General features: G+C 42.0%; 1 protein-coding gene across 2 annotated transcripts in view; it reads right to left on the bottom strand.

The window, feature by feature from the left end:
• Nucleotides 1-26056, bottom strand: part of LOC140719685 (glutamate receptor ionotropic, kainate 3) — a 554019-nt gene that overhangs the window by 174869 nt on the left and 353094 nt on the right. For both annotated transcript variants that reach the window (XM_073034483.1, XM_073034485.1), the window contains one exon: nucleotides 20833-21056. In XM_073034483.1, coding sequence (XP_072890584.1) covers nucleotides 20833-21056 — 224 coding nt within the window. The remainder of the gene's footprint in view (nucleotides 1-20832; nucleotides 21057-26056) is intronic.

Genomic DNA, 26056 nt, shown 5'->3' with positions numbered 1-26056 from the left:
CTGTGGGGCCCAAGGACTTGTTTGCGCACTGTATGACTTGCTTTGTCGACTCTCCTTGAATCCTGGTGAAGCAATACCTTGATTCCACAGTTCTCATCATTTTCTTCAATCTCCCCATTTGTCATAGAATGAAGATATCCACCCACTGGGTCTATGACAACTCACAGGGCAAACCCAGCTCTCCACCAACTTTCTGATTCTCCCACATTCTTAACAATCCTACAACCCATCCACATTAGGGGTAACTTACACTGATTAACTAACCTATGAACCTGCATATCTTTGGGGTGTTGAAGAAAACCAGAGCACCCGGATGAAACACATACAGGGAGAATGTGCAAATTCCGCAAAGATTGCACTGGATGCTGGAACAAACGTGATTGGCTGGAGCTATAAGATCGTAGCTCCACCAGCTGCATCACCCATTGGCTTCTCCCACTCATGGCTCCATCCTTTTTTCCCTCCCCAGTCCAAATTCTAGCCTCTTAATCACTCTCTAATCTCTCGCTCATTACAGGTTGTGCTGAAGACCCCAAGTCATGCTCTAGAACTCACTCTTAAAACCTTCAGCCTCTCCAGCTCCTTTACAATACCCTTCAAAATCTATTTCTATGGCCAAGTTTTTGATCATCTGCTGCAGTATTTACCTAAATCAGAAGGAAAATCTTTGAATTGTATCAATAATGTTTTTCTTTCCACAGAGGCTACCTGACCTTCTGGGTAATTCCAACATTTTTTACTTTATTTAAGGTATCAAGCTTCGACTTATTTTTTTCTTTTGCTTTTGTTTTGCTTTCTAAACCCTGGCACAATGGTGATAAGGCAAATGCGAAGTGTCTTTGGGAGTCTTATAATGTTTAGGATGCTCTGCAGATGCAAGTGTTGTTGCTGTTGTCATTGCAGTAGCGTTCAACAAATCCCTGGTAGTTTCTATTTTGAAGGCTGACATTTCCACTCAGGCTCTAATGAGTTACCTAATTGTAGTATTAAATCCGTAATTACAGGTGGCGAGGGAATGCTCGTACGCAAACCATTTTATCCTTACATTGACTAAGTATTATTGGCATCGAGGGAAAGCCTCTTAATTACGAAATCACTGGCCTTTTCTCCCTGGAGCCTGTTTGCTTCCAGCCACATGACTGGTGCACCAAAGTACTGTGGATATTCAAAATCTGAAATGAAAGCATAAAATGGTGGAAATACTCAGCAGATGAGTTAGTGGGTGTGGATAAAGAAACTAAACCATTCAGGTTGATGAACTTTCACCAGAACAGTCAAACGGTTATAATTCCGTTTTTTTCTGATTTGACTGAGAAGAGCGCTGATCTAAATTAAATCAATGTTTAGGGGTCCTGTATATAAACTGGACAGAATATTGTTTCAAAAAAAAGCTCGAGAAGGGACTGTGACATTTTAATCAAATGAAGAATATTAATCTGAAATTAGATTATTGGGTCAGACGAAAGCAGCGATTCAAAGAGATTAAATATAAAGATTAGCTTTATTTGTCACATGTACAACAAAATATCGAAACACACAGTGAAATGCATCATCAGTGTCAAATCTAATCAGCAAGGATTGTGCTGGCCAGCCTGCAAGCGTGTCTAAGGAGAGTGCAGATACTGGAACCTGGAGCACAACAGAATCTGCTGGAAGGACACAGTGGGTCAGGCAGCATCTGTGGAGGAAAACGTAGAACTGATGCTTTGAATTGAGTCCCTTTTATTGTGCCCGAAGGATAGAGAGGATAACCAGTATAAAAATGTGAGGAGAAGGTTGGAGTAATAGCTGGCAAGCAGTAAGGAGAGGTAACTGACTGATAGAGGAAAGAAGAGCAGAAATTATGGACAGAGGCTGGGAAGGGATAGGTGGAGGCAATGAAAGACTGCAGAGGATTGCAGTTGATAGGAAAGGAAGGTGGAGCATAGAGACAGATGAGGGAAGTGGGCAGATAGGAACAGTAGGGGGAAGAGGACTCAGGGGAAGAAATGTGTAGGTCATGGGCAGCCGGAGAAGGCCAACTGGGGCCTGAAGTGTGTGCAGGAAGAACTGGATAGATAAGGAGGAGTGAGAAAAGGGACAGAGGCGGAGCAGGCTACCTAAAATTAGTGAATTCAATGTTCATGCTTTTGGAAATTGGTGCAGATTCTGTAGAACAAAGAGGAATGTCTTCAATAGAATGAGTCAAAATGGTGGTAGGAAGAGTCATTGATTCCATGTATAGAATGCATTCCCTTGACGCCAATATACTTGGTCAATACAAGGATGAAATGATTTGCCTATGAATGAACGTCACACTTGTAAAACACCATGAATAAACAACATCATTCACTGTCCATTTCTAAAGGAGCAGACCCAGAGATTTTGGCTGAGGTAGCTTGCACACTAAGCAATTTTTAAGTTTATTTTTACATTGTTTTGCACTATATAACTACATTGCCCGAATATTATTGAAAGCTCATGGACTCTCTGTGAACAGGGGTGGGGGATTCACATAGTCCAGGCTGGAAATACTTGGATTTTGGAAACTTAATATTGAAATGACTCGACTGAGCACTTTATCAATATATTGAATGCTCCAAATCGCTTTTCTATTAGTAATCTGCAAACTGATCTGTAGCATTAGAGATGTGAATGGTTAAAGTGTGACTGATCAACAGCTGTCTTGGGTAAGTCTGTTGCTGAATTTTCACATCTGCCTGACACCCAAACGTTTTAATACTACAGTAAAAGCCCATTGTGGCCATTGCTTTAAACTGTGCTCAATGCACAAAGAAAATAGTGAAACTGGGATTGGACCCCTATTCAGAAAATGGGACTTGAGAGAGGAGGGACATATCTGGGTGTCAGAGAGGTGGTGAGTGCACATTCCGCACTGTCAACCTCACTTTTGGTTCTCAATTTCCTCACTTACAGACCTCAGTCTGTTCAGATCGGGGAAAACACCTCCACAATCACCATCAGGACAGGTGCACAACAAGGCAGTGCGTTTGGCACCACTTTACACCTGTGACTCTGAGGCTAACTCCAGCTCCGTTGCCATATTTAAGTTTGCTGACGACACCCCCGTTAATTTTTTTTACATCTTCATATTCGTTGTTTGTCAGTCTTTGTCGTTTTTCACTGATTCTATTGTATTTCTTTGTTGTACTGCGAATGCCCACAACTAATCTCAGGATAGCATATGTACTTTGATAACAAATTTACTTTGAACTCAATATAAAACCCAGTTCACTGAAGCTGTGAAACAGCATTCTAATAGCCGTTCCACTGCAGTGTCTCTAATTAAGGGAATTGTTAATATTAGACCATAAGGCCATAAGATACAGGAGCAGAAGTAGGCCATTCAGCCCATCGAGTCTGCTCCGCCATTCAGTCATCCCCAATTCTTCCAATTTTTCCAGTCATCTCCACTCCTCTGCCTTCTCCCCATACCCTCTGATGCCCTGGCTAATCAAGAACCCATCTATCGCTGCCTTAAATGCATTCAGTGACTTGGCCTCCACAGCCACTTGTGGCAACAAATTCCACAGATTTACCACCCTCTGACTAAAGTAATTTCTCTGCATCTCTGTTCTAAATGTTCAATCCTGAAGTCGTGACCTCTTGTCCTAGACCCCCCTACCATGGGAAGTAACTTTGCTATACCTAATCTGTTCAGGCCTTTTACCATTCAGAATGTTTCTATGAGATCACCCCCTTATTCTCCTGAACTCCAGGGAATACAGCCCAAGAGCTGCCAGATGTTCCTTATATGGTAACCCTTCATTCCTGGAATCATTCTCGTGAATCTTCTTTGAACCCTCTTTAATATCAGTATATCCTTTCTAAAATAAGGAGCCCAAAACTGCACACAATACTCCAAGTGTGGTCTCACGATTGCCTTATAGAGCCTCAACATCAAATTCCTGCTCTTATATTCTATACCTCTAGAAATAAATGCCAAAATTGCATTCACCTTCTTCATCACTGACTCAGTCTGGAGGTTAACCTTTAGGGTATCTTGCACAAGGACTCCCAAGTCCCCTTGCATTTCTGCATTTTGAATTCTCTCCCCATCTAAATAATAGTCTGCCCGTATATTTCTTCCACCAAAGTGTATGACACTACACTTTTCAACATTGTATTTTATTTATCACTTCTTTGCCCATTCTCCTAAACTATCTAATTCTCTCTGCAGGCTCTCTGTTTCCTCAACACTACCTGCTCCTCCACCTAGCATTGTATCATCGGCAAATTTAGCCACAAATCCATTAATCCCATAGTCCAAATTATTGACATACATCGTAAAAAGCAGCGGTCCCAATACCGACCCCTGTGGAACTCCCCTGGTAATCGGCAGCCAGCCAGAATAGGTATCCCTTTAATCCCACTCTCTGTTTTCTGCCGATCAGCCAATGCTCCACCCATGCTAGTAACTTCCCTGTAATTTCATGGGTTCTTATTTTGCTAAGCAGCCTCATGTGCGGCACCTTGTCAAAGGCCTTCTGAAAATCCAAGTACATCACATCTACTGCATCTCCTTTGTCTACCCTGCTCGTAATTTCCTCAAAAAATTAGCAGTAGGTTAATCAGGCAGGATTTTCCTTTCAGGAAACCATGCTGGCATGTGTCTCCAGGCACTCCTTAATCACATCCCTAACAATAGATTCCAACAACTGCCCAACCACTGCTGTCAGACGAACAGGTCTATAGTTTCCTTTCTGCTGCCTCCCACCCTTCCTAAATAGCGGAGTAACATTTGCAATTTTCCAGTCATCCAGTTGAATGCCAGAATCTATCGATTCTTGAAAGATCATTGTTAATGCCGCCACAATTTCTCCAGCTACTTCTTTCAGAACCCAAGGGTGCATTCCATCAGGTCCAGCTTTATCCAACCTCAGATCATTAAGCTTCCTAAGCATCTTCTCAGTCATAATTCTCAACCTTATTTGCTATATTCAGAACTATTACTGGAGGAGTTACGTGCTTCATGGTGCAAATTTCAGATAGGTTTGTACTACAGAAGCTCATACTGAAAAGCTTTTACTGGCCATCTGCTGATATTTTATATTACTGAAGTTTTCCAGTATCATAGAGACAGAGCTAAGGAGATTCTGATTCACTTCCTTTTCTGGAGCTGGAATTTCCAATTCCAATTAATTTATTATTGTCACATATACCAAGCTACAGAGAAAAGATTGTCTTGCACACTGTTCAAACAGATCAAATCGTTACACATTGTATTGAAGTAGAACAAGGTAAAACAATTGTAGAGTGCAGAATAAACTGTAGCAGCTCCAGAGAAAGTGCAGCACATGTAAACAGCAATGTGCCAGCTCATCAGGTAGATTGCAAGATCAAAACTCCATCTTATAGTATCAGGGAACTATTTAATAGTCTTATGACAGGAGGATAGAAGCTGTCCTAGAGACTGGTGGTAAGTGCTTTGAGGTTTTTATATCTCTGGATTTCTCTGCATCTCTGTTCTAAATGGACATCCTTCAATCCTGAAGTCGTGCCCCCTTGTCCTAGATTCCCCTACCATGGGAAATACCTTTGCTACACCTAATCTGTTCAGGCCTTTTACCACTCAGAATGTTTCTATGAGATCACCCCCTCATTCTCCTGAACTCCAGGGAATACAGCCCAAGAGCTGCCAGACGTTCCTCATACGGTAACCCTTCATTCCTGGAATCGTTCTTGTGAATCTTCTCTGAACCCTCTCCAATGTCAGTATATCCTTTCTAAAATAAGGAGCCCAAAACTGTACACAATACTCATGATTGCCTGATGGAAGAGAGGAAAAGAGAGAATGTCCGGGATGGGGTCTCTGATCATGCTGGCTGCTTTACTAAGTCAGGGTGGTGACTGGTGTTGTGCTGTGCTAAGCTGTGTCACTAGGCCTCTGCAGTTTCTTGTGGTCACATGCAGAACAGTTGCCATACCAAGCTGTGATGCATCTAGAAATGATGTTCTCTGTGGCATCAGTACACTTGGTAAGGGTTGATGAAGCATGACCAATTTCTTTAGCGTACTGAGGGATAGAGGACCGGATGAGCCCTCTTGTACATGGTCGGACGAGGACAGCCTATTGGTGATGTCCCTTTGATTCTTAGTCAATCCTTCAATCCAACTGATTGGGAAGATGGTGTGTAATTGCCATTCTACACTGTGGTCCAGGTATTGGCTCTTTACTAAGTTTCAATCAACTTGCACATCAAATTGTGGTGCAAAGTAAATACACATATTCATATTTGGTTCACATGATGCATTAGACCTAGAGTCCACTACAATGGTCTCCCAGTTACTCTGCACGATTTACTGAAACTTATTAATCTGCTTGTTCTATTACACCAAAAGGAACGAACTGTGCCTTAACCAAAAATAAAATTCCAAGTTTGATATCAGTTTTTACTAATCTCAGAGGAAAAAAAATCACTTTTAGGTATTAATATTCTGAAGTATATATAAAGAAAAAGTTTGCTAATAATTGCTGCAGGGATTGATTAGCTGTTTCCTGATAACTTCTTGGTACCACATATGTCGTATGTATTCTATTCAAACATAATCACTTTACTAATCCCATCTGTTTTAGTTATTTTTAGTATAATTAAAACACCAGGAACTGAGGATGTTCGAAATACAAACTCCTGAAATAACACTTATCATTTAAAGGACTATTGTTTTGCAAATCACGTGTACTATTGCATATTAAACATTTGCCCTGGCTATTTTCTGACTATGATTTTAATTAAGTTCACCCTTAAAAATCACATCCATAAGGAACAAGCCATCAGCCAAAAGACAATGAAGATTCACGGCAGAATTACTGGTAAAGGCATGGCACTTTGAATACAGTTTCTCAGCTCAATCTCATTCATAGCTGATTTACATTCAAAGACGAGAAAATGAAGTTCTTAATTCTACAGGAAAAATTCAGTGACCTTGAAGACATGCTGAATGCACTGCAGAAGGAAAATGTGATTAATTATGTCTGCTAGAAAATGATAATTAAATCATTTTCCTAATGATGAAAATGGAACACTGGCTGGCATGCAGCAACCATTTCAGTTTATAAGAGACTACTTTATACCTCGTGGGTACCACAAGGGTGCCTTGTCAGCATCAACCCCATCATTCAACATGTCATGAACACTTTCAATTGTCAAACAGAAAATAAGATATTAAGTGGTCTATCGATATGTATTTGTGCAAAGAATGTGTATAAGCCGCACTCTGGTACGATTCCTTAATTGAGTCGTTGAAAAAATAAGAGTTTTTCTAAGCAACATTATTTATCATAGCATTTCAGCATAGCACTGTCCCTGTCTGACAGTGAAAAAACATAAATTATATTCAAGGCTCTGGTCTCATCTTCACACGCTTGCACAATGCATGTTCAGAAGCTGACCTCTAAAACATCATTGACTGAGTGGAACTTGCACAAAACATCCATCAAGAATGTTCCTATACCAATCAACCCCTGCTTTAGGACACCAACACCAAAGGCCTACTTCATAGACTGGCAATTGTTACTTAATCTCCATGCACCTCGTAATGATGGCAAAAATTGATGACAATATTTATTATTGCTTCCAATGCACAGAATCTAAAACAAAAACACACTAACCACCTCAGCACCTCTTCAAGTACATTCTGCCCCACCTGTGGAAGAGGTTACAGATCTCATTATAGCCTCATTAGCCACATTAACAATGTGAGAATCACAGTGGCAGCAAGTCAGGTTCGACTCCAAGGGACAGCTTCAGTAGAAAAAGATATCCAACTTTGCTCTCTGAGAAACAGCTTGATGCAGCAGCTCTATAAAACTCTGGTTAGGCCACACTTGGAGTACTGTGTCCAGTTCTGGTCACCTCACTATAGGAAGGATGTGGAAGCATTGGAAAGGGTACACAGGAGATTTACCAGAATGCTGCCTGGTTTAGAGAGTATGCAATATGATCAGAGATTAAGGGAGCTAGGGCTTTTCTCTTTGGAGAGAAGGAGGGCAGGGGTGTCAAACTCATTTTAGGTCACGGGCCAGATTGAGCAAAATGCAGCTTCATGCGGGCCGGATCAGTCGGACGCGTGTGAACGCAGCTTTCGTTGCCTCCGTTTTTTCAGCCTGCTCTCATGTGTCTCAGTCTCTGCTATAACTACAAAGTGTTTCACTTTACAAATTCCGTTTCTTATGAAGAAGACTGCCGAGCAAGACTGCCGAATAAACACTAAAAACTCTGAAAACCTGGTACCTGAATAAACTCAGCATTAGCCATATCATACACCATAGGCGCTTCGATTACTGGGGCCAGCTTTAATAGTAATTAGATATTATCTTGCGGGCCAAAGATAATTCCACCGCGGGCCGGATTTGGGCCGCGGGCCTTGAGTTTGACATATATGTGATAGAGGTATACAAGATATTAAGAGGAAAAGATAGAGTGGACAGCCAGCGCCTCTCCCCCAGGGCACCACTGCTCAATACAAGAGGACATGGCTTTAAGGTAAAGGGTGGGAAGTTCAAGGGGGATATTAGAGGAAGGTTTTTTACTCAGAGAGTGGTTGGTGCGTGGAATGCACTGCCTGAGTCAGTGGTGGAGGCAGACACACTAGTGAAATTTAAGAGACTACTAGACAGGCATATGGAGGAACTTAAGGTGGGGGGGCTATATGGGAGGCAGGGTTTAAGGGTCGGCACAACATTGTGGGCTGAAGGGCCTGTACTGTGCTGTACTATTCTATGTTCTATGTTAAGATGGATCAGTCAGGCTGCTGAACTTCGGTCAGGTTGAGTCCATAAGACCATAAGATATAGGAGTAGAATTAGGCCATTTGGCCCATTGAATCTGCTCCCACCATTTCATTATGACTGATCCAAATTTCATCTAAGCCCTAATCTTCTGCCCTCTCCCCATATCCACTGATGCCCTGACCAATCAAGAATCTATCAACCTCTTCCTTAAATAAACATAAAGACTTGGCCTCCATATCTGCCTGTAGCAAAGAATTCCACAGATTGACCACTCTCTGGCGAAACAAATTCCTCCACATCTCTGTTCTAAAAGGATGCTCATCTATTCTGAGGCTGTGTCCCCTGATCTTAGACTTTCCCACCATAGGAAATATCCTCGCCACATCCACTCTATCAATGCCTTTTACCGTTCGATAGTTCACCCCTCATTCTTCTGAATACCAGTGAATACAAGCGTAGAGCTGTGACATGCTCTTCATATGACAAGTCATTCAATCCTGGAAAAAAGTTTGTGAACGTCCTTTGAACCGTCTCCAGTTGCAGCACAGCCTTTCTAAGATAAGAGGCCCAAAACTGCTCATGATACTCCAAGTGTAGTCTCACCAGTGCTTTATAAAGTTTCAATATTACATCCTTGCTTTTATATTCTAGTCCTCTTGAAATTAATGCTAACATTGCATTTGCTTTCTTCATCACAGACTCAACCTGCAAATTAATCTTTATAGAATCTTGCACGACAACTCCCAAGTCCCTTTGCACCCCAGTTTTTTGTATTTTCTCTCCATTTAGAAAATAGTAATTTCTGCTACCAAAGTACATGACCATACACCGTATTCCATCTGCCTCTTCTTTGCCCATTCTCGTAATCTGTGTAAGTCATTCTGTAGCCTCCCCAGTTTCTCAAAACTCTCTGCCCCTCCACCTATCTTCATATCATCTGCAAACTTTGCAACAAAGCCATCAGTTCTGCCATCCAAATCATTAACATATAACATTAAAAAAATCGGTTCCAACACAGACTCCTGTGGAACACCACTAGTTTCCAGCAGCCAGCTAGAAAAGGCTCCCTTTATTCCCACTCTTTGCCTCCTGCCAATCAGGTACTGTGTTATCCTTGCTAGATTTTACCACCACGAGCTTTTTAATATCATGAGCTTGTTGCTTGTTAAGCAGCCTCATGCATGGCACCTCGTCAAAGGCCTTCTGAAAATCCAATTACAAAACTTCAACTGATTCTCCATTGCTTATTATTGCTTCAAAGAATTCCAACAGATTTGTCAGTCAGCATTTTCCCTTGAGGAAACCATGCTGACTATGGCCTATTTTATTTTGTGCCTCCAAGTATCCTGAGACCTCATCCTTAATAATCTACTCTTCCCAACCACTGAGGTCAGACTAACTGGCCAATAGTTTCCTTTCTTCTACCTCTCTCCTTTTTTGAAGAATAGAAAGACATTTGAAGTTTTCCAGTCTTCTGGAACTATTCCAGGAACTAATGATTCTTGAGAGATCATTACTAATGCCTCCATGAACGCTTCAGACACCTCTTTCAGAATTCTGGAATGTTCACAGTCTGGTACAAGTGACTTATTTGCCTTCAGACATTTCAGTTTCCCAAGAACCTTCTCTTTAGTTACGGTAACTTCACACACTTCATGACCCCTGACACCTGGAACTTCACCATACTGCTAGTATCTTCCACCATGAAGACTGATGCAAAACAGTTACTAAGTTTGTCTACCATTTCACTGCCCCATTACTACCTCTCCAACATTATTTTCCAACAGTCCGATATTTATTCTCACCTCTCTTTTCCACTTAATGTATCTGAAGAAACTTTTGGTATCCTCTGATACTATTGTCTACTTTCGTATCTTCTTTCGTTACCTTCTTAATTACTTTTTTTTAGTTGCCTTCTGTTGGTTTTCAAAAGTTTCCGAATTCTCTAACTTCCCACTAATTTTTGCTTTATTATATATGCTTTGTTTAGCTTTTATGTTGGCTTTGTCTGAGATATAAGGTGGGCTGAGTAAACTCTTTACTTTTGATTCAAAAAAGTGATAAAACTCTTGTTCTTTATTATTATGAATATAGAGCCATTTGGACATCACTCATTTCAGGTGGAATACTAATCTTTTAAACAATACTGCATAAAAAGCCAACATGGAGCAGAGAGCAAGTTTGTAAATCTGGCAGGAGCAAACTTGCTGAGGTGAAGTTCTACTCTGCTTATTGATGTTTACTGATGAATATGAATCAAACTGCAGACTGTGCTAACATTCTGTTAGATCATGGATTCCCAACCTGGGGCCCACAGACTCCTCGGCTAATGGTAGGGGTCCATTTCATAAAAAAAAGATAGGGAACCTTTGCTTTAGAAGGAATTTTCAGCTTATTATCTCAAACCCAGCAGATTAAAAAAAAATCAGTCTTCTTTTCAGATGCCAGAGGTGAAGGCCTCTAACGCACAGCATCACCAAATCAAAGATCCCAACTTGAAAGGCACTGAACAAAATCTACACAAATAGACCACTGGAAACCAGATTATTAAAATGAATTCATTCTTCTAATTAATTTTGAGCTGGATATTTTTTCTTATCTATTAGTTTTTTGTACTCTTATCTTTGATTACAGGAGAGGCACTGCCACAATCCAATTACACTGGATGTCATACATCAGCTTTGTCATCTGCCTTATTACACCTATCAATGTGTAGGTATTAAATTACATTCAGATAAGCCTCTATCATATCCCAACAGAAAGAGTCAAGGATGACAGTGGGAGGAGGAAATCAATGTAAGCTCTTGACTATTTCTATGTCTAATATTTTGATCTTTGCAAAACTGAAATAATATATTTATGATAAACTGTTTAAAAGCAATGAATCACAGCCTGCACAGACTCTTCTCCATTACATTTGGGTCAATGTTGATAATATAACAGTTAGAATCAAGGAGCAGTCAATGCAGCCAAACTTTTGCCAACTATAGATCATAAGAAGAACAAGAGGAAACATTAGATTGCACAAGGTGAAGTCCCAAACACAAGAGATTCTGCAGAAGTTGTAAATCTTGACCAACACACAGAAAATTCTGGAAGAACTCAGCAAGTCAGGAGAGGAATAGCAGGTGACGTTTAGCAACTCAGCAACTCAGCCATGGAGAGTGATAAACAGTTGACGTTTCAAGCTAAGACCCTTCACCGGGGCAAGATAAATTATTTTCAGCACCATGTTTAAAATTAAATCATGAGATAATGAGATCTAGTTCAGCCATATAGCAAGTAAATTCACTGTCCAATGCAGACCTGGCAAGTTATGCAAGTCCCATGGCCTGTGCTGTATCTGTTGCCTTATATCAGCTTTAGGATGCATAGGTAAAATGGTGACTAGAGATAATTACTTTCTGTGTCTTGAGGCTCAGCAGTGAAGAGGAAAAGCATATTTGTCATCCTCAATTTTAGCCCTGCTAGAAAAAATATGTTTGTGTTGATTATTTTTTTGCAGGATGGAAAAAGAGAAGCAGGAGTATTTTATTCTCCCCTTCAAACCGATCCTGGTTGATCATTAATCTCAGTGTTAGAGTATTTTGGGATTTAGCACATTTTGCAAATAACTTCAATCTGAGATTGTAGAATTAATTTAAAATGCTAGCTCTGAACAATAGGTTCCTAACAGTCTTGAATCACCGACTAGACAATGCTAATTAAAATTCATCTAGATGTCTCTGATGTGGGTGAGAATCAGGAGGTATGAAGTTTGTGTGTAGCTTCAAAGAAAGCATTGTGGATGCATTGTAAATATAGAATTGTCTTTTGACATTCAGCACATAAAACAAATGGTTGCATTGGGCCAGCCAGACCTTTTTCTAAATGAGTAGTTCTCCATACTGGCCAGCTGGTGGCGCAGCGACATCACCGCTGGACTCCAGAGCGAAGGTTCCCGAGTTCGAATCCAGTTGGGCCGCTCCTGGACACGCTTTCCATTCAGGCTGGGTTGAATGTTGAGCTCGCAACTCGGCCTCGTAAAAAAAAACTGCGCTGTGAGAAGGACGTGGGGAAAAAGCGGTCGCCGAGGCTCTGGCACATAAAAAAGAAGTTCTCCATATGACATCTTTTGTATATTGTTCAGTCGAATAAGGAGGTTGCTTCACAGCTAGCAGTACTTTTCCCCGGTGACTTCATTCACGCATCAACATTTGGTGTTTGGAGTGGGATACCTTCATGTAATCCATAGCATGGCCAGCAATCTTAGCAGTCTAATTGGGTGAGTATATTTAAAAATAGCCCTCCACACTTGGATCTGCTCAGGTCAGTGGCACATGGGAATGCGAGGTATCACAAACATGGGGAGCTGAACTGGCAGAGATAAAACTAGTGTGTGCTGTCGCATGTGTGTTTATTTAAGAGACAAAACTTTGTGCGTTCATTTGGTGAGATGGAGCCACCAGTTATTGAAGGTTTGGAGCGGCAATGTATGCTCACTCTGGGAGCTACACTTTAGCATAAGCGTTTTGTGAGTGTGATGCAAAGACACACAGCAAGCATCATGAAATCAGGTGAACAAAAGTGTCAGACTGTGAAGTACTTACTCTGTGGTTTTAAGTATGAGCTGTTTAATTGGTACTTGTCATTTATATTTTGTGCATTGTGGGAATGAGTGTGGAGATATTTCAGGGAGTGGTGTTACCCAGATACATCTGTCAGGCAAAGTCAGGTCGAGAACTCTGATGATCCGAGCCAGCCTCTGACCCTGATTACAGCAATTCATAAGCCCCTCACTTCAAGGGAGCCCTGCCAAAAAGGCGGGATGTAAAGCGACTGTCTGGTAATTATGGATCACTTCACCCGGTAGGTAGCGGCTTTCCCAACATGAGACTGCACCGCCAGCAGCACTGCTAATTCCGGAACTCCTCCTAAGTAGGGGAACCCCAGTCCAGGTGGACTCGAATCAGGGAGCACATTTTACTGGGAAAGTGATGAAGGAAACTTTGCTTCACAATTCACAATCCCATCAAGTTTTACATTTTGTTTCCTCATCCAGATCCTTAATACGTATGAGGAGAGGATGGCCAGCCCCTTAACCCCACATTACCCCATGCAATCCCCCTCTTTATTTCCAGTGCTTAGGTTGTACTAAAATGATCAGGCTCACAAACAAACACAGGTATTCGACTGAGATTCAATAATGTCAGGCCCGCACAGGCAGGCAACACCCTGCCCAGTCTCCACCCAGCTAACAGGAGTCTCCTGCCACTCCCTTCAAACTCAGCGCCCGTAGTTTATTTCAATCCAGCTCTCAGTCACAATTCTTGTTCACTCATTTGAACCAGCCAGACTCAATCAGTTGTTCTTAGCCTTCGGTTACCTCGCTGCCTATTGTTCTCTCTTGTTCTGAGGTCCCTCACAGCTTGTTATTTTGCATTCTATTATTGAAGTTATCAGTCACTGCTGAATTGTCTCTCCTGCTGAACCATCGATTGACCCAGCAGAGTTTGCTCGCTTGAAGAAATTTGTCTGTCAACATGAGCACACGATCCCGAAACAGCAGGAAACCATTAACCATCCGCTCGCCACTCTCCCCCAAATCCTCCATCTTGATACAGCAACCCTATGCTCATCAGCCTCCTCCCTACAAGTCTGGATTCTGGTGCCCGAATGTTTCGACAGATCCCCAACCCGATGCTAGAACTTCCTGTCTCAGTGTACCTTACACTTTGAGCTCCAACTATCTTTGCATTGCCTTTGTCATGTATTTCTTTACAGGATGAACTCAAGCCTGGGCCACTGCTAACTGGGACAATAAAGCCACCATTTATAATCAAAAATAATAGTTTTGCTGCTCAGATGCACCAGGGTTTTGACCATCCAGGAAATGGAATGGAGGCAATGAATTGGATACTTTTCCTGTGTCAAGGCTCATGCCAAGATTATGCTGTGGAATTCAGGACCCTCACGGCAGAATGCAGAAGCACTGCTGGCCCATTACCATCACAGGCTGTCAGAGTGCTTCAAAGATGAGTTGTCTACCCAGGAGATGCCCGTTGACCTTGAAAATCTCGCCACTCTGACCCTCTGTATTGACAAGCACTTACGGAATGAACCTTTGTTCCATTCCCAGAACAATTTCAGGCTACAGGACCTTTGTCACCACCTCCAAATCCATGCATTTAAGGAGAGTTTCCTTAAGCAACCACCCCCCCCCCCCCACCTCCAAATTTGTATTCTTACCATGGAGCAGTTGATCCCCCTCACATCAAATGTCCATTCCATCTGGGAAATGGTACAACCAGGTAGAGATGAGGGTTCTCTCGTTCTGGCACCATAGCCCAACTCACGCAGGAGGCTCTGGAGGATTTCAGGGAGCAGGCAACTTTCTGGACTGGACTCTATGCATGCAGCTTGGATTCTCTACTGTGCCTATCTGCCACCCTTCTACATCACTGCCATTCATTAACGTCCCTTGGGGTCTGGGACGGTCCAAGCGCGCACACAGCCTGTGCACGTGAGCGTCAGAGAGGCTCCCACAGGAATACCATGACTTAGCCATCACCGTCAGTAGAAGGGAAGCCAGCAGCTTGCCACCGCAGAGACGACACAACTGCATGATCAATCTCCTCCTGGGCACCACCCCTCCCCGAGGCTGCCTGCTCATCCTCTCACCCGAGAGCAAGGGCATGAATTACTACATCACCAAAGCACTATAGCACAGCTTCATTCAACCATCTCAGTCCCCAGCCAGTGCAAGATTCTTCTTTGTCAAAAAGAAAGATGGGAGTCTTTGTCCCTGCTTTGACAACTTTGAACTCAACAAAATCACGATTAAGAACTGCTACCCACTCCCTTTGATGGATGGCATGTTCAAAGCCCTCCCTGGGACCCAGACCTTTAGCAACCTGAATGTACGGAGCATATATAATCTGATCCACACCCCAAGGGGAAGAGTGGAAGATGGCTTTCAGAACACCCACTGGCTACCATAACTACCTGGTGATGTCTTTTGGACTTTCCAACAGCCCAACTCTTTTCCAAGCCTTCGTTAACAAGATCCTATGAGACATACTACACAGATATGTGTCTGTCAACCTCAACAACAATCTCATCTTCTCCAAGGTCCCCCAACACCACTCAGACCTTCAACATCTTCTCGAAAACCAACTGTACTGCAAGTTAGAAAAATGACAGTTCCACAGCCCAGTTATTTCCTTCTTGGGTTATGTCCTCGCACCCCAAGGCATAATGATGGTCCCAGAGCAAGTGTGCAAGGTTGAATGGCCTTGACCATACACCCTCAAACATCTAAAGTGCTTCTCGAGCTACTCCAACTTCTGTCACCGTTCCATCAGAAGCTACAGCCAAATTGCTGCTCTTCTCATCTCCCTCACCAAATCACCTACCTCACGGATAATCTAGTCTGCTGTTGCAGACTATGCTTTCGAGGAGCTCAAGAGGCATTTACCACCGCGCCCATTCTCTGACACCCGAACCCCTTTGGAACTTTTGTGGTAGAGATTGATGTATCTGACATGGATGCCAGGCCATCCTCTCCCACCAAGGACCGGACAGGAAGACACACCCTTGTGCCTTCCTCTCACGGAAGTTCAACTCTACACAATACTGTCACGGAGGCAGAGTTACCAGCCGACAAAGGGTCTTGGAGGAATGGAGATCTTGGTTGATGAAAAGGACTAAGACTTTCCTGATATGGACTGACTACCAGAACCTCATATCCGTACAGCAGACCTGCCAACTCAACTAATGGCAGGCTGTCTAGACCTTCTTCTTCGAACAATTCAATGCAACCATTTCCTCGAAGCTGGTCCCAAGAACACCAAGACAGATTCCCTCTCATAACAGTTTGACCCAGCTGAAATGGAGATCGACCCTCATCAATCATTCCATCCTCACAGAGGCTTGCCTTGATTGAGTGGGGCCTTGAGTACCAGTTCCGCCAAGACGAGCTTGCTCTGGCCAACACACCTGACAATTGCATATACATGTTAGCGGCCACGTGCTCTGAAGACCTTTAGTGTGCCCACTCTTCAATCCCCTCTAGCCATTTAAGTGCACAACGGACTCTGGATTTTCTGCAAAACCTGTTCTGGTGGCCCACCTTGATTGCAGATATACATCAGTTCATCACCGACTGCCCTCAATGTGCCCAGTCCAATTGCTCCAACCAGCAGCTGTCTGGGCCCCTGTGGCCTGTACCAGTCCCCTGACACCTGTGGTCTCACATCACCATAGACTGTATCACTGGCTTTCCACTTTCTGATGGGGCCACCATGATCATGACTGTGGTGGATCGGTTCACCACACCGTTGCCCTCCCCAAATTTTTGTCAGCCGCTAAGACTTCAGATTTAGTTCTCCAACATGTAGTTTGCCTCCACGGCTTCCCTCAGGACACTGTGTTGGACTGGGGCCCACAATTTGGCTCCTGTTTCTGGCGAGCCTTCTGCTCCCTTCTATGACCCTCAGTGAGTCTGCCCTCTGGCTATCATCCGCAGACCAATGGTGAGTGAGAAAGAGCCAACCAGCAAGTGGAGAAGTTTTGTTGTCTCTAACCCTTCATATGGAAGAAGCATCAGCTCTGTGCCGAGCTGTTCCGCAATCTACACACCTCCTCTGTCACAAGTGTTGCATGTCATCCACTGAGGTGCTTCATGGCTACCAACACTGTTGTTTCCCATGGAGGAGCGAATGGTGAAGATCCTGTTCTCCTGGGTCTAGGTTCACTCATGCCAGACTGCTTTGAAGCGGGCACGGCGGGCTATCCCAGCTACCAACTATGCCTACTACTGCCAAGCCAACCACCAGCCACACTCAGCCTGACTACTCTACCCTTCACCAACATGAGACATGCTACACAGGTACGCGTTTGTCTACCTTGACACCATCCTCATCTTCTCCAAGGACCCCCAAGCCCACACCTGTCACATCTACTCAGTCCTCCAGTGTCTCCTTGAAAATCAACTGCACTGCAAGTTAGAAAAATGCCAGCTCCACCACCCAGCCATTTCCTGACGTCCACCTAAGATCTGTCCCTGCACACCGACTCTCACAAGCTCTCGCCTGATTCATTGATCTCTTCTAGATCACACATCGCATCAATCCTGTCACTTACCACCCCCAGCTGCCACCATCCCTCAGGATTGCACCTACTTTCCACATGTCCTGCCTCAAACCTGTTACCCACGGACCACCTAACCTAACTGAGGCTGCATTTCCAGAATCAAAGATGGTGGGAAATGGTCCCGTGTATACGGTTCATCAGCTGATTGATTCACTTTGTCATGGACAGAGTATGCAGTACCAATTAAGGGTACAGCCCAGAGCAGAAACCATCCAGTTTCATCTTGCATCCATGGCTCATCGAGAAGTTCTACCAAACCCATCCAGGTTGCCCTGAGCCCATCGGGGGCCAGCTGTAGAAGGGTGGGGGGGGGGGGGCGGCATTCCTGTCAGTCCTGCACAGGCAGGCACCTCTCAGTCTCCACCCAGCTAAAAGGAGTCATCTGCCACTCTTATCTAACTCATCACCTGCAGCCTATTTAAAACCGGATCTTATTCACAGTCTGTGTTTGCTGATCTGACCAGCCGGACTCGACCAGTTGCCCCTAGCCTTCAGTTATCTTGTTGTCTGTTGTGTTTAGTATCAGTTCTCTCATTTTGCGCCCCCCCCCCCCCCCCCGTAGCTTGTTATTTTGCAGTCTGTTGAAAAAGTTAACACTGACCACTAACTTGTCTCTGCTGCTCTGCTTTTGGGTCAAGCCTCCTCTAGAATTCCTGATATAGGGCACCTGATACATCTGCAAATTACAGCAATGTAATTCTGCCTTACAAATTGTGAGTGGGAAATCTAATTTAAACCCCACTCTTCTGTATAAACCTTGCAATTGGGTTTCTGATGTCTACTATGGTGTCATTTTGAGGCCTGAGGCAAACATGCATCTAGTACAACATATACCTCTTCAAGTAGGTTTAATGAAATAGGTCAGTGCCTAACTATTGTCATTGCCAGTTCCCCTATGACTTGATTCTCCCACACACCATGTTAATCACTATGATATTTCTTCTGACGGTATCCACTGAATATATCTCGAAGAAAATGTGTACACTCTTTGCAAACAGAACTCCTTATTGTACTAAAGATCTTTGCTTAAAAAAAAAATTTGAGACTATTTGAAGGAATATTTAGAAACAAGGTGAATGATTGGACATTGTGTATAAAACAAACCAATTCCCATGATACAGGTGGCCTATAGCAAGAGGACAAAACAATAGACATTAAAGAATTGGAATAGAGGGCAGAAGTCTTTATTTCACAAAACTAATTGCATGGGTGTGTATCATTTAACAGGTTAATGTTTGATCAGAAACAATTTCAAGTTATAATAAGCCAAATAGGTAGAATATATAAAAGAAATCTAAGAACAGGCAGAGCAAAATACACATTAACTGCTGCTTGAGTGGGTAGTAACTACCAGCATGAGTTAGCTGGATGAAGCCCTGGAATTCACTGATTAAAATAACATTGTTATCAATGGCGTTAATTAATATTTAAAGTAGCATATGAAATTTGGAGAATCAACCAGTCAATTGCATCTCTTTTGAAATGAATTCGATGGCCACTCCACATTTTTACGTACCTCTCAATTTACTTGCAATATGAGTCAGTTAAAACATATCTAACTAATGTTTAAAAAAGGGTGGGACGGTGGCGTAGTGGTTAGCACCGTGCCATACGGTACCAGTGACCCAGGTTCAATTCCCACTACTGCCTGTAAGAAGTTTGTACGTTCTCTCTGTGACTACATGGGTTTCTGCCCACATTCCAAAGATGTACTGGTTGTTAGGTTAATTGGTCATTGTAAATTGTCCTGTTATTAGGCTAGGATTAAATCAGGGGAATGCTGGGCAATGAAACTTGAAGACACTGAAGGGCCTATTCTGCACTGTATCTCAATAAATAAACCAATCTAAAACTCATCAATGATTTATTTCCTTAGTGGATTCCAGTGAGAAGAATATAGTTCTTGTGAAGAAAGGTCATGAATCTGAAACATTAATATTTCCAGCATTTGCTATTTTATTCCAAATTTCCAGCATCTGCAGTATTTTCCCTTCTGCACAGAAAATGTCAACACTCGATGAGAAGAAATTTTCAATTCATTGCATTCCCTCAGCCTGACACATCGCTATCATGTCAAGCTTTCTTGAACAATAGTCAATGAGTTCATTTTGTTACAAGGATAGAAATGCTTGGAATCAAACAATCGAGATTTTTTTTTAGAAATAGCTTCACAAGGCACACCAGATGTTCACTTAGCTGAGGCCCTGTTGTTACTATGAGAAGAGCTGACTGGTTATTCTTACTCCGTTCAGACCACAGACCCATTTGATTGATATACAAATATTGAGAACAATGCTTTTTTTTTAAATGAAGAAAGATCGAGTGGAACCTCGAAGGAAAATAAACAACAGAGAGACATATAAGATCAAACAACCTGTCACTGTGCTGTAAACTGATACAAGTAACCAAATGCCTCAACAGCTCTCTGAAATGAAGAAGTCTCCAAGCAAAACCTAAGGAGTGTCCTTTGACATTGAAATATCCTTCCATATCCATTCCCCTACTTCATGAATTGTTTCTTTTCTCCAGGCTGCCTCAGGGAATGAATGGGTTTTGTTTTGCAGACAATCCTTCAATAAGTCAATTTTGCCCAAAAGTCAGAGAGTATGCAAATATCACTCATTTTGGTAACCATAACTTGTAATGGATGGCATCAAAAATCCACAACACTGATTAACAGAGAAAAAAACAATTACTAAAAGTGGATTGAGAAAGCAAACTAGTTCTATGTTTTCAAGAATAAACATATGTAGGCAGATAGTACTTCTGAATTTAATAGTATTATGGGAGCTCAATCCTATATAGGAAGTGTCCACAAGCTGGGGGCTCTTATTTCAGGTATGGATTGTAGTGAAATTGAGGAGCAAGAATTATATACAGTAAATATTTTGGAAAAGTCAATAAAAGATATAGACAGATGACTGATCAGCCACAAAGACATGAGATTAACATCAACTATATCTTACCTTGCTATGACAAACAGCACACAACTGACACCAAGGTATGCCAGTAAGATGTACATCCAAATATCAGGCGAGAGAGGATTGAGGAAGGAGAAGACACCCGCGTTTGTTCCATTTGATTTTCGATACAAAATACTGATCCCCAGCGTCATGAAAGGCTTGGAAAAGTCGATGACCTTCTCCCGGGCATAGGTGATGGTGAGTGGAGCAACAGCAAGGTCAGCTTTCTGTTGAGAGAAGTATGCACTTTAAATAGAAGTTTTATCAATCATATTTTTAAATTCTTGTGCATTTCCATTGAGAGTAAGTGGATGAATTGAAATGCTAAGTAACATCATTAAATAACCACAAATCACACATTAGCATTTGTCAGAATACCACTCAGTTCCCTGTAATGAAAATTTTCCATTGTCTGTCAGCTTGATTGGCAGTAATATATGTATGTTGTGGAACTACACCAACAACAATATAACAGAGGGATGAACGTGAAAATAAATCCGTGGTCCAGCACAATGCACTGACATGATGCCACTGATCCATAGCTCAGAGGTGATCCTACCAGATGCTGCAGACTCAGAGAACAGGAGCAATTTCTACCCTTCTGAGAGAAAGATCTCAAGACACCAAAAAATGTTATTCTCCAGTTTTAAGTAAAAACAGAGCTGTGGGTCAGATTTAACAATATTCATCATGATTGATACAACTTCTTGTCTAGGTTCAGAACCATCAGACCATCAGTGATTACGAAATTTCTGGCCTAACCACCACCTCGCCCCCCCCCCCCCCGCCCCCAAACCTTCCTTCTCAGTCCTGGTCTCAGCCTGAAACATTGACTATCTATTGACTTCCATACATGCTGCCTGACCTGCTGATGTTCCTCCAGCATTTTTGTGTATGTTGCTTTGGATATCTAGCATCTGTAGACTTTCTCATGTTTATGAAATAATTAGTTGATTTCCTATGACAGTGTTCGACAAGCATGCAAGACTCTTTCTAAGTATTATGCCTAACGTCCTTCAGAAACATTTGGTGAAATGGAATTTATAATTTCATTATTTTTCTATATAATTATCTTTTATCGTCCTTCTCACTCCAGCCACTTCTATTACTCGCTCTGTATTTACTTATCAAAATTTCCCTTTTTGCTCATTTTATTGCAAACTCGTTTTCTCCCTGATACAACCAGCTACTCAGAAGTTCAGTCACCTAATCAGCCTTCTCATTGTTTCAATGGAATCTATTCATATTCCTCCAGAATACCAATAATCTATTTTCAATATTAATCATCAGTTGTCATTGCATTTAAATCCTGGAAAAACAAATTAACACATGTTTAAACCTGACTGGCAAAACTCAAAGGAGATCACTGAGATGTCGGATTACTTTTGGGGATTCTACATAGCTTAAGAATCACTTCGAATTGTTTTGATGCTAATATTGTTCATAATGAAATAGCAAAACAACAATTGGTTTAAGCATCATTATTATTAAATGTTATTCATTATTCAGGAAATCTGCTTCCTATCTTAGGCCAAACAATTTACATGAAACTGATGCCATACTGAAATAATTCTTCATACTTTTCTGTTCTTTCAACTTGTAGTCTTCAATTACTTTTCTGTCAGTTGTTTTGTTCTGCCTGGTGTGCTTTACATTTTTTCATTTTATTCATCTTTATTACATAAAGTGAATGCACTGGAGAAATCTTGGATGGGTGTTTCATGAAGGTTATTTCTGTGAATGTATTTTGTGCTCAATCAATTTATTCCCCATTTTATTTTCAACATGATTTGCTACATGCAATTTATTTCCTGCTATTGTTTCTGTTGCACAGAAATCAGCTGCATTCTCTGTCTCTTTTCCTGTACCCTATGGATTTCTGCGGTGACGTTGCTATTAATTAGCACAGTTGGTTACCAACTGTGTGACTTTGTAAAAGTGCCATGAAAGGCACTATCACCTTACTCTCAACTGATCAGCTCCCTGGGACTCAAAATGTTATGCTCCCTTCTCTCAGAAAGTCATTCAGGACAGTAAGTTATTTGTCCCCTTTCTTTTTGAGGTTTCCGTATTACCTCTCTCTTCATTAATGTTCTCCTCTTCCTCTAGTTTCAAACCCTTTTTTTTCCCTCTTTGGCTTTGGATCTCACATCTCTTCTTCTCTATTCCTTATGTTCCTTTCCACTTTTCTCTCTTTTATTTTCATATCTTCCTTTCCCTTATTTTCTCCTCTGCCTTCCTTACACTTACTTTCAGCTTTTCCAGTCCCTCCTCAGAACTGAAATGCTCCATCCCAGGCAACACTATAATGAGACTTCTCTGCACCCTCTCCAGCACCAGCACATCCTTCTCATAGTGCGGTGAATAGAAATGCAATCAATACTCCAGCTGAAGTCTACTCAACATTTTATAAAGTTGGAGCATAAACTTTGTGCTCGTATATTTGATGCCCCGACTAATGAATACCAATATCCATGTTATCAACCTGTATTGCCGCCTTTGAAGATTTTTGAACCTGCATGCTGATGCACCATCAATAACTCACTCTGAGATGTAAAGGCGAGATATCGGCTTTTATTGACTGGAAGAAGGAACAAGTAGTGGTTGACCACCGTACTACATCCTGGAGACTGAGAGGCCAGGCTCAGACCTCAATCGCCTTTATACAGGGGTCTGTGGGAGGAGCCACAGGAGCAGTCAGCAGGGGGCGTGTCCAGACAGGTATATGTAGTTCACCACACATGCCAAGGTCCCTCTGTTCTTCAATACAACACATCAATATCACCCCATAGCCCAAGGCTACCTTCAATACTGTCAACAGCTCCACCAACCTTCATCTCTGTGGAGAACTTACTGATCATGTCTTCTACATTCAAACCCAAATCATTCTTGAATACTATAAACAGCAAGATCCCCAGCACAGATCGCTGTGGAACACTACTAGCCACAGGCATCAATCATAAAAACAGCCCTCTGATTTGCAAATTTGATAAGCAAATTTTGAATCCATTTGGGTAACTTGCCCCATTGGATCACATGGGCCCTAACTTTTTGAACATGCCTTCCATATAGATTTTGCTGAACGTAGAACTGCACAGGAAATAAGTCCTCTTGCTCACAATGTTTCAGCTAAATTTAAATCAAATAAAACTAATCCATATGCTTGCACATGGTCTACGTAGTTCCATTCTCTGCCTGTCCATGTGTCTGCCTAAATATCTCTTAAATGTTGCTTTATTTGCTTCCAACACATCTCTAGCAGCATGTTCTAAACAGCTGTCATTCTCGTCATTCAAAAAAAATTGCCTCATATCTCCTTTAGACTTCTCCCTCTCATCTTAAAGCTCAGCTCTCTTGTATGACATTTCCAACTTGGGAAAAAGAAAGACTCTGTCTATCTATCCTTCCTATTCTTTTCATAATTTTATATACTTTATCATGTCGCCTGTCAGTCTCCAATGTTACAGAGAAAATAATTCAAGTTTTGTCTAAATCCTTGTAATTGAGTCTAAATCCCAATGATCCTCTTCTGGTCCCTTTCCAAAGCCTCAACTCATTCTTCTTGTAATGTGGCAACTTGTAATGCACACAGTACTCCAATTGTGGCTTAACCAAAATTTTATACAGCTGCAACATATTTCCATACTTTTATATTTTCATTGCCCCAACCAATGATGGTAATGCATGTCATACACCCCCTTTACACCCTGTTTAGTTGTGTTGCACACTTTCAAATAGTTAAGGTTTTGTAACCAAAATCCTTCTGCAAACCAATGCTTCTGCTATTTACTGTACACTTTCCTCTTACATTTGACCCCTTTCCCAAAGTAAATCACCAAAGACTTGCCTGGATTAAACTTCAGCTGCCATTTCTCCACCTACGTTTCTGAATAAACTATATCTTACTGACTTGTTTAGCAATCTTCTTCACTCTTCACAGCTTCACCGATTTTCGTATTGTCTCCTCACCTGCAAACTGACTGATCAACATATATCCCAATATCACAAATAGCACATGATCCCAGCAGAACACCACTGACCAGGAATCTCCATTTAGAATTTCACCTTTCCACTACAACCCCCGCCTCCTACGTCCAAGACAATTTTGTACCCAGTCTACCAATCTTCATGGATTCTGTTGCCTTAATCTACCATGAAGGATACTGTCAAATGCTTCATCATAGTCCATGTCAACAACTTCCACTTCCTTAAAATTCATCAATCACCTTTGTCACCTCCTCAAAAATCTCAATCTGGTTCGGAAGCCATGACCTACCTTCATACAGACGTGCTGATTATTTGTATTAAGTCCATGGTTTTCCAAATGCGAGTAAATCCTACCCCTAAGATTCTTCTTCAATAACTTCTCTGCCGCTGACCTACAACTTTTTGGGTTATTCTTTTTGTTCTTCTTACACAAAGAAAACCATAGGCTTCTCTCCAGTGGTCCATGGCCCCACTTGTAACTGAAACGGATACAAAGGTTTCTGCCAAAGCCCCAACAATCTCCCCTCTGACCTCTCCCAATAATGTAGCATAGATCTCTTCAGGTCCTGGGAGCTCAGCCACCTTAATAGCCCTCAAGAGACCTAATACCTCCACCTTATTCAAACCACACATGCTGTGTAATATCAACAAATCACTCCCTGATCTCACTGTTCCTCTTGCCCTTCTCTTTGATGAATACCAATACAAGGTACTCACTTAGTACCTTGTCTAAATACCCTGGCTTCAGGCACAAGTTCTCACTTTTGCCCTTGAGTGGATCTACCCTTTCTATTGCTACCTACTTGTTTCTAATTTATGTATAAAATGCCTTGGGATTTTCCTTAGTCCCGCTCACGTCCCATTTCATCCCTCCGATTCCCTATTTAAATTCTCTGCTGCTTCCTTTATATTCCTCAAGGTCCCTGGCTGGCTTTGATCTTCCATATGCTTCACTTGCTTCCTTTTTCATCTTTACCTAGTGCTCTGGTCATCCAAGGTACCTGGGCTTTGCCATTCCGTGTCCGTATTCCTTGCAGCAACATGTTGATCCTGAATTCTGACCAGCTGTCAATTAAAAGGCTTCCATAAGTCAGATGCAGACTTACCCAATAACAGCCACTTCCAATCTATCTTCCTGGTTCCTGCCTAATACTGTTGGCATAGAATAATAGTCATAGAGTACTATGGCACAGAAAAGAGCCTTTCGACCCATCTAGTCTACGTTGAACTGTTATTCTGC

The sequence above is a fragment of the Hemitrygon akajei genome, chromosome 32 (genome assembly GCF_048418815.1).
Source record: "Hemitrygon akajei chromosome 32, sHemAka1.3, whole genome shotgun sequence".
Classification (NCBI taxonomy): Eukaryota; Metazoa; Chordata; class Chondrichthyes; order Myliobatiformes; family Dasyatidae; genus Hemitrygon; species Hemitrygon akajei.
Note: the sequence above shows the minus strand (reverse complement) of the source record. Positions and strands in the feature narration are given on the sequence as shown.